Here is a 12,892-nt window from a genome sequence, read left to right as displayed (position 1 = left end):
GCAACTTGCGTTTGATTCTTGGGGCGTGTGCACCGGTCCATCCATCCACCGGAGATCTCTCCCCCAGAATCATATCTGTGTAAAAAGCCATAGCAAAGATGCAGGATTCCCCGTCATATTTCAAACAACTGGAGCAAAGCATTTCAGGAAGATGCTAGCTGATGAAAACTAGACTCCTTTCATGTATTTCTGTGAGCATTTTCCTTTCGATTTCCATTCTCGTATGGGACAGGTTTTGTCAGTTGAGTATTGTGACACGTTCATGCCCGGGTTAACTTCCAAATAACGGGATCACAGTATGTATGCATATATACAGTGGCAGAGCTAACGAGGGATTGCTGAGGGGGCAAATAGCCAAATATAATTTTCTGAAGAGGCCAAATACTCTATTTCTCTTAATTTGTCCATCCTAAACAGTGTATCTTCACAAAATATCCATGGGCTGGGGCCTGGGGGCCATGGCCCCTGCATCACAACACATAGCTCCGCCAGTGTACATAGACAACATATCCCTATATTTAACTGTTACAATTTGAGCATTGCTGTATTATTTGATTAATAAATCATCAAGCAATAAATGTAGGGATGTCTAGTCGTACGGATGGAGCCAACATGTTTGTTTGGAACGTGCGTGTTGCTCCCTGCCGGGCTAGGCTAGTTTGACCGCACCGTGTTGTCTCCCTCGACTGAAAAGGCATATTGGTGGATGAAAGGAGAGGGGGCATCTCATGTTGTGCAGAATACATTATCTTGCACACAAGAACAAACTTTCTATCTACATGTACATGTTTTTATTCTTGGAGAAAATTCATTCATGTGATGTTGAAGCTTGCCTCTCTCCATAAGTAGATCCTTGGACCTTGGCTAGTACTATAAACATCATTTCTTTCACAAAGTATATTGCTAAAGTAAGCAGAGCAAAGTGGGAATGCTTTTGGGCTCTGTCTGAGACATCGTTAATTGGTATATGGTATCTTGTTTGCCAGCTTTTTGAATGACTGATCCCTATATATCGATGCCAAGTAGCCTGGATTGGATTCTGCCCTGTAGCCGCTGCTGCATCATCGGCTGGCCAGCTTCTAAATCGTTGAGCCCAAAAGCTCTGGGATCCGGATTCTCTCCCCCGGTCAAGTTGCGGAAGAAGATTGGGAATCGGAATCCAGTCCAGGGCGATCTATCTCTCTGGTGGGCGTCACAATGCTGGGGATTCAAAGCGAGCTTTCTTTTCCCCTGAAAAGGAAATAGTGACCGCCCGGCTTTATTCTCTTCACAAAGTACATGTGGTGCCTCCTGGAGAGCAAGGGCGCTGCGACAAAGAAAGTGAAGGACAACACGAGCTCATAGCTAGGTACATGTCATCAATGTGTGATGGTGATGCTAGTATGTATTGTTGTATTCAAGCTTTTATTCAAGCTTTTATTGTTGTGACGTGTGTGTCTATGTGCACATTAGGGTTGCTAATATGATTGTATCTTAATGTACTTGTCCTGCCTTGTTATCAATAAAATTTAGTTTCATCATGTCCTGAACTCCTAATACTTGTAAAGAAAGAGGGAAATTTCTTTGAATGGAAATATATGGAATCGCTGTATGTCCATGTCTGTGCACCATGATCTTCTATCATTGTTCCGCCTTGACTGATATACACAGCCTTTTTTGACAGAATCATGATCGTATCTTAGCCAATCTGCAGGACTTTCTTGATTCTACCGTAATATCAACCTCGATTCAATGATGCTTAACAGAGAATATTGGTGGGCTCAGATGTAGATTATTCTGGCATTAGGTTCTTCCTGTGGTTCTTGAACAAAGTGACTTCTCTTGTAGGAAGGTAGTGGTGACGATGATTCTGTGTGCTTTCTAAACCTGTGGAGTCCAAACTGAACATGGTGGCCAGCTAAACCAGATATTGGAGGCAACAAAATGCGACAGGTACGACTTCTTAGAAATAACACATATACATGAGTTTACATGACAGTTTACTGATAATGAACAAACACACAGTTCATGAATGTAGACGAGAATCTACAATGACATTGAGGCAGACTTAATCTTGGACATGACCTAACAATAATTTTTGTACACACAAATAGACAATGCTCCTTTCCTTCCTGTTATTCTACCAATGCTGGATTCCCTTACTTCCTTCTAGAACAACAGTCCATTCTTGCTTCTTAGGGATCTACTTTGTACATCTTTGTTCACTGTCCACTGGAGCTTACACTGCTTCATCCTGAAAAGTTGAGAAAAACACTTGCACTGTAAGCTTATCTGAACTCTGAACACAGATACAGATACTCAAATAAAAGAAACTTGTTCTTTCTTTCTTTTGTTTTGTTCTATGTAGGCATGAGGTTAGGAGAATGGGTGTGTAAATTGTGGGTCTGCACAAAATATACCACAAATCTACAAAAAAAAAGTAGCCTAGTAAGACTGCAAGATCCATCTAAGCTTTTGTTTTGGAAGCGGGGAAATTGTCTGATAGTGGTAAGATTAAACCACTGATAAATTGGGCCAGGGTGGCTGCAGTTAAGCAGTTTGGCTCATAGAGAGTTAATGGTGCCAGTCGTCATGCATGCATGGTGGTAAGTAAACTCTAAAGAAAAATAAAAAAAATACATAAATGCTCCTGCATGCTGTGCCTTTGACATTGAAAACTTGTTAACATCAGACCATCCTATGTTTGTACAGTTTTTACTTGAGAGTTATACCTTTTAGGTCCAGAAGCCCTGGGTCTTGTACTTGGGGAAGGGGATGCGGCCGTGCTCGATGCTGTTGACGTCGTCGACAAGGATCTGGAAGTGGCGGCGCACCTCCTCGGCGGACTTGGTGCCCCCCATGGCGCTGGCCACCTTCTCCCAGAGGTTGGGGGCGCTCTCGCCGTAGTAGGCGAGCGCCTCCTCGAACATCTTGTTCTCCTTCTTGCTCCACTCCGAGTCCGAGCTCGGGGAGGTGCTCCGCGACAACAACCCAGAAGACATCTTCAGGTGAGATGTGATGTTCTACTCGAACTAACACTAGCTTTGGTGTGCCTGGTATGCTGGGTGTGGGCTCCTGGAAGTTGTTTGCTCTTGGGAAGGTTCTGGTGGTTTGGTTGGTGTCTCTCTTGCTGTGAGGGCTGCTATTTATAGGCCATGGGGTGTGTCATGTCTCTGTCTGTAGGTTAAAAGGTGGCTGAGGAGAGGATAGCAAGGTTCTCGCAGGTTTTTCGAGGCTAGGGATCAGACATGGGGATCGAAGCGTGTGGTGTTTGCGATGAAAATTTTAGGTGACAGCCTGTTTGAATAATTAGGCTTTTTGGGTCCATTTGCCGTTGCCCCCAACTCATCACGTAGTCCAGAGATGTTTTCAAAATTATACAAGCATCACCTAAAATCCAAATTAACTCTCAAATCCGTCGTATCTGAATCTGAATTAGTCATTACTGAATTCGTATTTTTATTCCTCGTAAATGAAGCTGTGTTTTTTTGGGGAAGTAAATGAATCGGTGCTTGAACTTGAAATTTTACATGCCTACATATAGAAAATTAGCATGTACACTACCTCCGTCCGGGATTGTAGGTCCAGCTAGCCAATGTTGGTTGTACGGGATTAAAAGGCCGGCTTGCATTATTAGCGCTGCTGGTTCGCGAGACGATTGGCCAAGGCGTTGCATGCAGGCAGGGGATTAAAAGTACTGTGCTGCATGCAGACTATTCATTGGGTGCATGCATGTAGAGGAGACTCCCGATGAAGCTTTTTGTGAGAAGATCGAAGGATCGGGCAAGTGCCTTGGTCCAGCTGCGGTGGCTCTCCGGTCTTGTAATCCCGGACGGAGGTAGTAGTTTTTTGAGAATTTTGCAAAACTCCAGAAACATAGTTTTCACATGGTTTTCATCGGTTTCCACGAGATATTCTCAGGTAGATGGAGGTGACCTGGGCTGGGCTGGGCACCCCATGCATGCATGGCCACTTACAAATGGCAATGGTGGTGTCATCTCTGCAATGTGTCCTAGCTAGCTTGCATGCATTTGACAACTGTTCATCAGTACGCAACAGCTACTACTGCTTCGAAATTAAACTTGTAAAAGGATGGCGGGTGCTCAGTGCATGCACCCTCTCAGGCCATTGGTCCCAGGCTCCCTGCTAAGCTATTACACCTAGCTGGCCTTGCTCCAAGTAGAAACCTGGTAAGCTTTCGGCGCTTTGCACATCATGCGTGCGTCTCCTCTCAAGTAGAAAGCAAAGTCACATTGATCACATGGCTAGAACTCACCACGATTGCCGTACTGTCCAACTTCTAACTTGGGCACCATGGCATGAGCATGATGGCAGGCAGCTTTGTTTGCTTCGTAGTTAAATTCCTTGTGAAGTTGGTCTCAAAAAATAAAATTCCTTGTGAAGTTCACGCATTTTAGTACATCGATCGCCATTCTTTTTACTTGCTATTCAGTTCTCAAATACATATACCTGGCCACATCTTCCACATGGTTCCAAATTGAACGTTTTGACACCACACATTTCTAGCTGTCTTCGCAGTTAATGGATACAGCCGTACAGGCTGCGTGCTCTACTCACATCACAAACGGAAGCATGAGCATCCATCTCTCCATGCATGGCGATGTCTCGGCCGTGTGATCCTGACATGGATGATGGGTCGGCCAATAGGCTTCAAGGCTCCCACAGGGGGAAGGGTACGTGATACTCCTGTTCAGAACGACAGAGCTGCACAGGTGCGCATACCCAAAAACCTCTGATCTCGATGCTCATTTTCCATCAGTTTTCTGAAACCCCTCTGATCCAATGCTGCCAAGCATATCATGCAACATGCATGCACCCTCATTGCCTATCTGAGCTGATCACCATTTCATCTAAAAACAGCGGTACTGCCATGTCCGGAATGCTGTGAAACCATGGATTAAGTATGGCGCTACCAACTGTATCTCTGAATATTTTGTTACATTAGAGTACCTAAGAAGTTTTTCCTCAAAACAGCCTTTTGACTCTTTTGTATGGGATATTTATGATGGAGAAATCGTGCAAAGAAATATTTTTGCATTGTTCGGGAAGGGGTCCCAAAATTCAGAGAGATAGAAGTCCAGGGTGTTGTCCTCGTTCAAAAACGAATTTTGCTTGTCCATGCATTAGTTTAGGGACACCATCCATTTGGGAGAGAAAAGATGCAGGGATGTGGGCTAAGAACCTCCATTCCTTGAATGCCACGCAATCTCCACCACCCGGTTGACGAACAGATCCCAAAGAGACGATGAACACCCCCCGGCTCCAGGGACTTAAGGAATATATCTATCTTTCTATCTCCAATGGTCTTGGATAGGGAATTGACAGAATGCCATCCTGCAGCCCCTTGCTTGCTGCATGCTCACGTAGTCCTGGTGGTTGCATCGGATGCACTGAACCGGGGGGCGGCGGGCGCAACTTGCGATTGATTCTTTGGACGCGTGGACCGGTCCATCCATCCACCGGAGATCTCTCCCCAGGAATCATATCTGCCTAAAAGCCATAGCAAAGATGCATGATTCCCCCCTCATATTTCGAACAATCGGAGCAAAGCTTTTCAGGAAGATGCTGGGGTTCATGTAAACTAGACTCATTTTTCCTTTAGATTTCTGTTCTCGTATGGGACAGTTTTTGTCAGTTCATTATAGTGACACGTTCATGCACGGGTTAATTTCCAAATAACGGCATCGCAGTATATATGCATATATACATATACGACATATATATTCCTATATTTGTAAACATGATAGTATCACCGCTGTTTTAATTCGAGTATTGCTGTAGTACCTGATTAACAAATCATCAAGCAACCAATTTAGGGATATCTGCTAGTCATACAGATGGAGCCAACATGTTTCTATGGAACGTATGTGTTGCTCCCTGGCGGGCTGGTATAGTTTGAACACAGAGTGTTGTGTTCCTCGACATCTCATGATGAAAAGAGAGGGGCATCTCATGATGTGCAGAATACATTATCTTGCACAGAAGAATTAGCTTTTTATTCTTGGAGAAAATTCATTCATGTGATGTTGAGGCTTGGGAATAGCCAGCCTGAATTTATGCAAATGGTCAACTTGCCTCTCTCCATAACTAGATCCTTGGCTACTACTACAAACATCATCATTTTTAGAAAGTATATTAAGCTAAGGTAAGTAGAGCAAAGTGGGAATGCTTTTGGGGTGTGAGCCATCATTAGTGGGTATATGGTATCTTGTTTGCCAGCTGCTTGAATGACTGATCCCTATATATCGCGAATAAGGTGATTCCTAATCCTTTGCGCGCGCAACGCCAATCGCGACCGCACAAGCTACATGCGGATCCGAGCCGGCTGGCCCACTGGACCCAGGCCTGGAAAGTATATTCCTCCTTCACCGGCCGGTATACAAATCAAATACGTACCTAGGCTACTGCCCGACGCCTCCATTCTCTCTCTCTCTCTCTCCCATTATCTCTGAGAATCCAGCCGGTCCTCCTCCCGTCCCCTCCCCCACAGCCGGCGGCCCTCCCGATCTGGAGGCGTCCGGCCAGATCAGCTCCTCCATACCACGGCGTGCCTCGCGGTGTCCCGGCTCGCTCGCCGTCACCCAGCTCGCTGCGGATCTGGGAAGTCCGCACTCACCAAGCCTCCCGACGTCTCCTGGCACCAGATCCGGCGACGAACAGGCTGTCTTGTGCCTCCTCCTCAAGCTCACGAGCTGGGATTGCCTCTTCTTGTTTGCCAATGGATTTGTAGTTCAAGGTGATTAGGATTTATTTGCAGCAGTGTAATATTGATTGTTGCATGATGGATCTAGTAGCACATGGATCCACCACGTTTAATCTTGGTCTTGTATTCTCTGTGATGAACTTGCATGGGCTACCTTGATCGATTTGTGTCCACAAAAAGGCTAGCACAATTTAGGCCCTCTGATTGTTTGTTGGGATTTGACTACAAGCTGGACAAAGTTTTGTCTGCGTTAAGGCTACCTTTCAGCTCTCTGATAAAATAAGCTGCAGTTTATTTTGTTTGCACTGACAGGTGAAATCCCTTTGTATAGACATGCTTTATTTCCAAGTTCTCAGCATAGATTGAATTTTTTTGGGCAGATTTGTACAAGAACTTTTTGGATGTCCGGATCGTCCTTTGCTGAAAATTGATGAAGGACTTTATCTTTTTACAAAGAACTTTGTTTCTACAAAGCGGTCTCTTTGTATAAATTGGTGAAGAACTTTATTGTTGTATGTAAAAGAGAATGCTTTTTCTTGCCATATTGATGTTAATAGAACTTTATGTTTAACTAGCTGGCAGTTTGTATGAATCCTTGAATAACTTTGTGTACATGTGAATTTGAAGGTTATGAAAATAGTACAAAACTTTATGAAGGCAATTTATGGACTTTATCACAAGTTCAGTAGAACTTTTCTGATTTTTTGCCCCTATGTCGACTCTGCTAGAAAGTGGCATTTTTATGAATGTTACTACTACCATTTTTTGTGACTTATGAATTACCGACCAGATTAAACATATGCGTGTCAGTTCTTCAAATGTTACATAATTTGTATCTAGACTTGCATAGATAATGAGCAGCGCATCCCTCGTGACGAATCTAGAATTTGCTGCAATACGGCTTCATATACACACAACAGAATATCACATGTCCTGGGAATACACTGCATGGCTGAGAACATGGTGGGGCAGGTTGATTGGACAGCGCCCTGGATGGACGGCAAGGATACAGGTTGTGCGCGCAATCAGTTAGGAAAAATCCACTCCCAAGTAGCCTTGGATCGGACTGGATTCCGTCACTGTATCATCGGCTGGTAGATTCCAATTGTTTGAGCCCAAATGCTTTGGGATCCAGATTCGCTCACCGGTCAAGTGGTAGGGGATGGGAATCAATATCTAGGTCAGGGTGGTCTCCCTGGCATGGCGAGCGTCGCAATGCTGGGGATTCAAAGCGAGCTTTCTTTTCCCCTGAAAAGGAATTGGTGACTGCCCGACTTTCTCCTCTTCACATAGGTTCATGTGGTGCCTCCTGTAGAGAAACGGTGCCACGGCGAATAAGGCAATGAAGGGCAATGTGAGCTCATAGCTAGGTATGTGTCATTTGTGTGTGATGCTAGTTTGTATTTGTTGTAGGGGTATTGGATGATTTGCCCCAGAGTTGTTTCAGTGAATTTAGATGACAATGTGGAAGATGCTGCTTGGATTAGTGAAGTATTAGTGTGTGACACTGTGACTTGTGTGTCTATGTGCCCACTATGGTTGCTAATATGGTTTTATCTTGATGTACTTGTCCTGCCTTGTTATCAATGAAGTTTAGTTTCATCCTGTCATGTTACTTGTAGAGAAGAGTGTAATTTTTATGGCTGGAAACAATATGGAATCGTCATATGTCCATGCCTGTGCTCCATGATCTTCTATAATTGTTCAGCTTTGACTTGATATATACAGCCTGTTCTACTTGATTATACTGTACTTTGCAGTGTTTGAAATAATACTTGCAACTTCTTTTTGATGGAGTCATGATCATATCTTAGGCAATCTGAAGGACTGTTCTTGATTCTACCGTAATACCACTGTAGATTATTCTGGCATTAGGTTCCTCCTGTGGTTCTTGAATAAAGTTTAGTGACTTCTCTTTTAGGAAGGAGGAAGGTAATGGTGACAAGGATTCTGTGTGCTTTCTGAACCTGTGGAATCCAAATTAAACATGGTGGCCAGCTAAACCAGATATTGGAGACGACAATATGCTACAGGTACAACTTCTTACAAATAAGGAATAACACAAACACATGAGTTTACATGACATTTTATTTGACGACTTGGTTCAAGCGGATAATGAACTACATGCAGTTCATGAATGTAGACGAGAATCTACGACAACATAGAGACAGACTTAACCTTGGACATAACCTAATAATACTTTGTACACACAATCGATAATACCACTTTCTTTCCTGTTATTCTAACCAATTCATGATTGCTTTGCTTCCTCTTAGAACATCAGCTCATTCTTAGAGACCTAGTTTGTACAACTTTGCTCACTGTCCACTGGAGCTTACATTGCTTCATCCTGAAAAGTTGAGAAAACACTTGAATTATAAGCCTATCTGAATTCTCATACTCAAATACAAGAATCTTGTTCTTTCTTTCTTTCTTTCTTTCTGTTGTATGTAGGCATGAGATTGTAAGCCTATCTGCACAAAATCTACCAAAGATTTATAAAAGAAGTAGCCTTGTAACACTGCAAGTTCCATCCTAGCTTTTTGTTTTGGAAGTAGGGAAATTGTCTGGTAGTGCTAAGATTAAACCACCCATAAATTGGGCCAGGGTGGCTGCAGTTAAGCAATTGGGCTCATAGAGAGTTAATGGTGTCAGTCGTCATGAATGCATGATGGTAAGTGACCTCTAAAGAAAAAGAAAAATACATAAATTCCCCTGCATGCTGTGCCTTTGACATTGAACATCTACTTTTCCCAGCAAGCAGACAAATACAGCAGCAACTGTTATGCTTAATTATGTTCAACTGAAAACTTGTTAACACCAGAGCATCCTATGTCTGTACAGTTTTTAGTTGAGAGTTATACCTTTTAGGTCCAAAAACCCTGGGTCTTGTACTTGGGGAAGGGGATGCGGCCGTGCTCGATGCTTTCAACGTCGTCGAGGAGGATCTGGAAGTGGCGGCGCACCTGCTGGGCAGACTTGGTGCCCCCCATGGCGCTGGCCACCTTGTCCCAGAGGTTGGGGGCGCTCACACCATAGTAGGCGAGCGCCTCCTCGAACATCTTGTTCTCTTTCTTGGTTCACTCCGAGTCGGAGCTTGGGGAGGTGCTCCGAGACGACGACCCGGAAGACATCTTCAGGTGTGATGTGATGTTCTACTCGTACTAATGCTAGCCTTTGTGTGCCTGGTGTGCTGGGGTGTCTCTCTTGCTGCTCTTGGGGAGGCTCTGGGGGTTTGGTTGGTGTCTCTCTTGCTGCGGGGGCTGCTATTTATAGGCGATGGGGGTGTGTCATGTCTCTGTCTGTAGGTTAAAAGGTGGCTGAGGAGAGGATAGCAAGGTTCTCGCAGGTTTTTTGAGCTAGGGATCAGACATGGGAAGCGTGTGGTGTTTGTGACAAAATTTTAGATGACAGCCCGTTTGAGTAATTAGGCCTTTTGGGTCCATTTGCCGGTGCCCCCAACTTTTTTTTGAGGGTATCGGTGCCCCCAACTTATGACGTTGTCCAGAGATGTTTTCAACATTATACAAGCATCACCTGAAATCCAAATTAACTCTCGAATCCGTCGTATCTGAATCTGAATTAGTCATTTGGTTTGATGCAAGTCACTGGCTAGGCTTCATCTCAAAAGGAAATAAGCTCTTCTTTTTAGAAATGTTTTTTTCTGTGTGCAAGTTACTGACAACAAAGTCACATTGATCACATGGCTAGCTCTCACCACGATTGCAGTGTCCAACTTCTAACTTGGGCACCATGACATCAGCATGATGGCAGCAGGCAGCTTTGTTTGTTTCGTAGTTAAATTCCTTGTGAGGTTCACGCATTTTAGTTCATCGATCGCCATTCTTTTTTACTTGCTATTCAGATTTCGAGTACATATACCTGGCCACTGTTAGAAGTACAAACATGTTAGTTAGGAATTAGAAGAGATAGAGATAGATTTGGTTTAAACCAACAATGACTTGCCTTGTACTTCAATCATCTTCCTACGTTGTACTTCTATATATACCTCATACGAGGGTCAGATCAATATAGCCTACAACAACGCAATATTCTAGCCATCCTACAATTTCTACATGGTCACTAGTAGAAAACAGGGTTTTGGTCACAGCGCAATATACACATTAGTCTCGGTTGCATTCGAGCGGCTAAAGGCATTGGTCCCGGTTCAAATGGGCCCTTTAGTTCCGGTTTGAGACACGAACCGGGACAAAAGGGCATCGCACCCTTTAGTCCCGGTTCGTGTCTCAAACTGGGACTAAAGATTAGACCTTTAGTCCCGGTTTGAGATATGAACCGGGACTAAAGGGCACCCTTTAGTCCCGGTTCTTATCTCAAACCGGGACTAAAGGGCCCATTTCTCAAACTCTACCCCCTGTATCGCCATTCAGTTAAAAAAACAAAATAAAATGGTAAAAGCTTCAAAAAATAAAATCCTTCGAGATGTAGTTATATTGCTACATCTACTAGTTAGGAAAATTTAAAAACTTAAATTTGGACATGTTTTGCAAAAAAATGTCATGAAAAAGTAAAACAGCTATAACTTTTGCATACGATGTCAGAAAAAAACGTATAATATATCAAAATGTTCAGCACAAAAATCTGCATCCGATTTTGACGGCCTACGGTCTGTTTGCAAATTTTTGGAATCCTCAAATTCCAAAAGGAAAAAAGAGATATGCTCAAATTTCAGTTTTTTTGAATTTTGGTTAAATCTGGTCAAACTATGGTCAAACTACTTATTCAAGAAGTATTAGTGTTACTACATAATTATTCAAGAATATTAGTGTTACTACATAATTATTCAAGAATATTAGTGTTACTAAATAATTATTTCAATTTTTTTTGAATTTTGGTCAAATCTGGTCAAACTATGGTCAAACTACTTACTCAAGAAATATTAGTGTTACTAAATAATTATTATTTTTTAGAATAATAGTTTCAAACTCAAACAATGGAACGTGTGACTTCATTCTCAAGCTAAACTCCTGAGGGTTAATAGGATTGACATCTTACTATAGTCAGGAAAACAACGAGTGCAGACTTGGAAATGAGGGGGGAATAGAATCCAGAATTTAAGCGTGCTCAGGCTGGAGTAGTGAGAGGATGTGTGACTGATAACCCACAAGTATAGGGGATCGCAACAGTTTTCGAGGGTAGAGTATTCAACCTAAATTTATTGATTCGACACAAGGGGAGCCAAAGAATATTCTCAAGTATTAGCAGCTGAGTTCTCAATTCAACCACACCTGAAAACTTAATATCTGCAGCAAAGTGTTTAGTAGCAAAGTAATATGATAGTAGTGGTAACGGTAGCAAAAGGTAATGATAACAAAAGTAATGTTTTTGGTATTTTGTAGTGATTGTAACAATAATAACGAAAAAGTAAATAAGCGAAGAACAATATATGGAAAGCTCGTAGGCAATGGATCGATGATGGAGAATTATGCCGGATGTGGTTCATCATGTAACAGTCATAACCTAGGGTGACACAGAACTAGCTCCAATTCATCAATGTAATGTAGGCATGTATTCCGAATATAGTCATACGTGCTTATGGAAAAGAACTTGCATGACATCTTTTGTCCTACCCTCCCATGGCAGCGGGGTCCTAGTGGAAACTAAGGGATATTAAGGCCTCCTTTTAATAGAGTACCGGACCAAAGCATTAACACATAGTGAATACATGAACTCCTCAAACTACGATCATCACCGGGAGTGGTCCCGATTATTGTCATTTCAGGGTTGCTGGATCATAACACGTAGTAGGTGACTATAGACTTGCAAGATAGGATCAAGAACTCACTGATGGGGAACGTAGCAATAATTCAAAATTTTCCTACGTGTCACCAAGATCAATCTATAGAGTCATCTAGCAACGAGGGAGTGGATCTACATACCCTTGTAGATCGCACGCGGAAGCGTTCAAGGGAACGGGGTTGATGGAGTCGTACTCGTCGTGATCCAAATCACCGATGATCCTAGCGCTGAATGGACGGCACCTCCGCGTTCAACACATGTATGGAGCAGCGACGTCTCCTCCTTCTTGATCCAGCAAGGGGGGAGGAGAGGTTGATGGAGATCCAGCAGCACGACGGCGTGGTGGTGGAAGTAGCGGGATTCCAACAGGGCTTCGCCAAGCGCTGCGGGAGGAGGGAGATGTGTCATGGGAGGGAGAGGGAGGCGCCA

The 12,892-nt window shown here is 43.3% G+C and overlaps 1 protein-coding gene across 1 annotated transcript; it reads right to left on the bottom strand.

Moving 5' to 3' along the window:
* Positions 1–1,947: 1,947 nt before the first annotated feature.
* On the bottom strand, positions 1,948–3,078 carry LOC119342426 (protein RADIALIS-like 3). Its single transcript, XM_037614100.1, has 2 exons — positions 2,712–3,078; positions 1,948–2,233 (listed from the first exon to the last, which is right to left on the bottom strand). The coding sequence occupies exon 1, from the start codon at positions 2,979–2,981 to the stop codon at positions 2,715–2,717; it is 267 nt and encodes an 88-aa protein (XP_037469997.1). The 5' UTR covers positions 2,982–3,078; the 3' UTR covers positions 1,948–2,233; positions 2,712–2,714.
* Between the last annotated feature and the right edge of the window lie 9,814 nt (positions 3,079–12,892).

This window comes from Triticum dicoccoides, chromosome 1A, assembly GCF_002162155.2.
Source record: "Triticum dicoccoides isolate Atlit2015 ecotype Zavitan chromosome 1A, WEW_v2.0, whole genome shotgun sequence".
In the NCBI taxonomy this organism is placed as follows: domain Eukaryota; kingdom Viridiplantae; phylum Streptophyta; class Magnoliopsida; order Poales; family Poaceae; genus Triticum; species Triticum dicoccoides.
This window is presented reverse-complemented; position numbering and strand designations above follow the sequence as displayed.

Bases quoted from the DNA above. Each gene is read 5' to 3' on its own strand.
- LOC119342426 (XM_037614100.1), bottom strand. From the start codon at position 2,981: ATGTCTTCTGGGTTGTTGTCGCGGAGCACCTCCCCGAGCTCGGACTCG.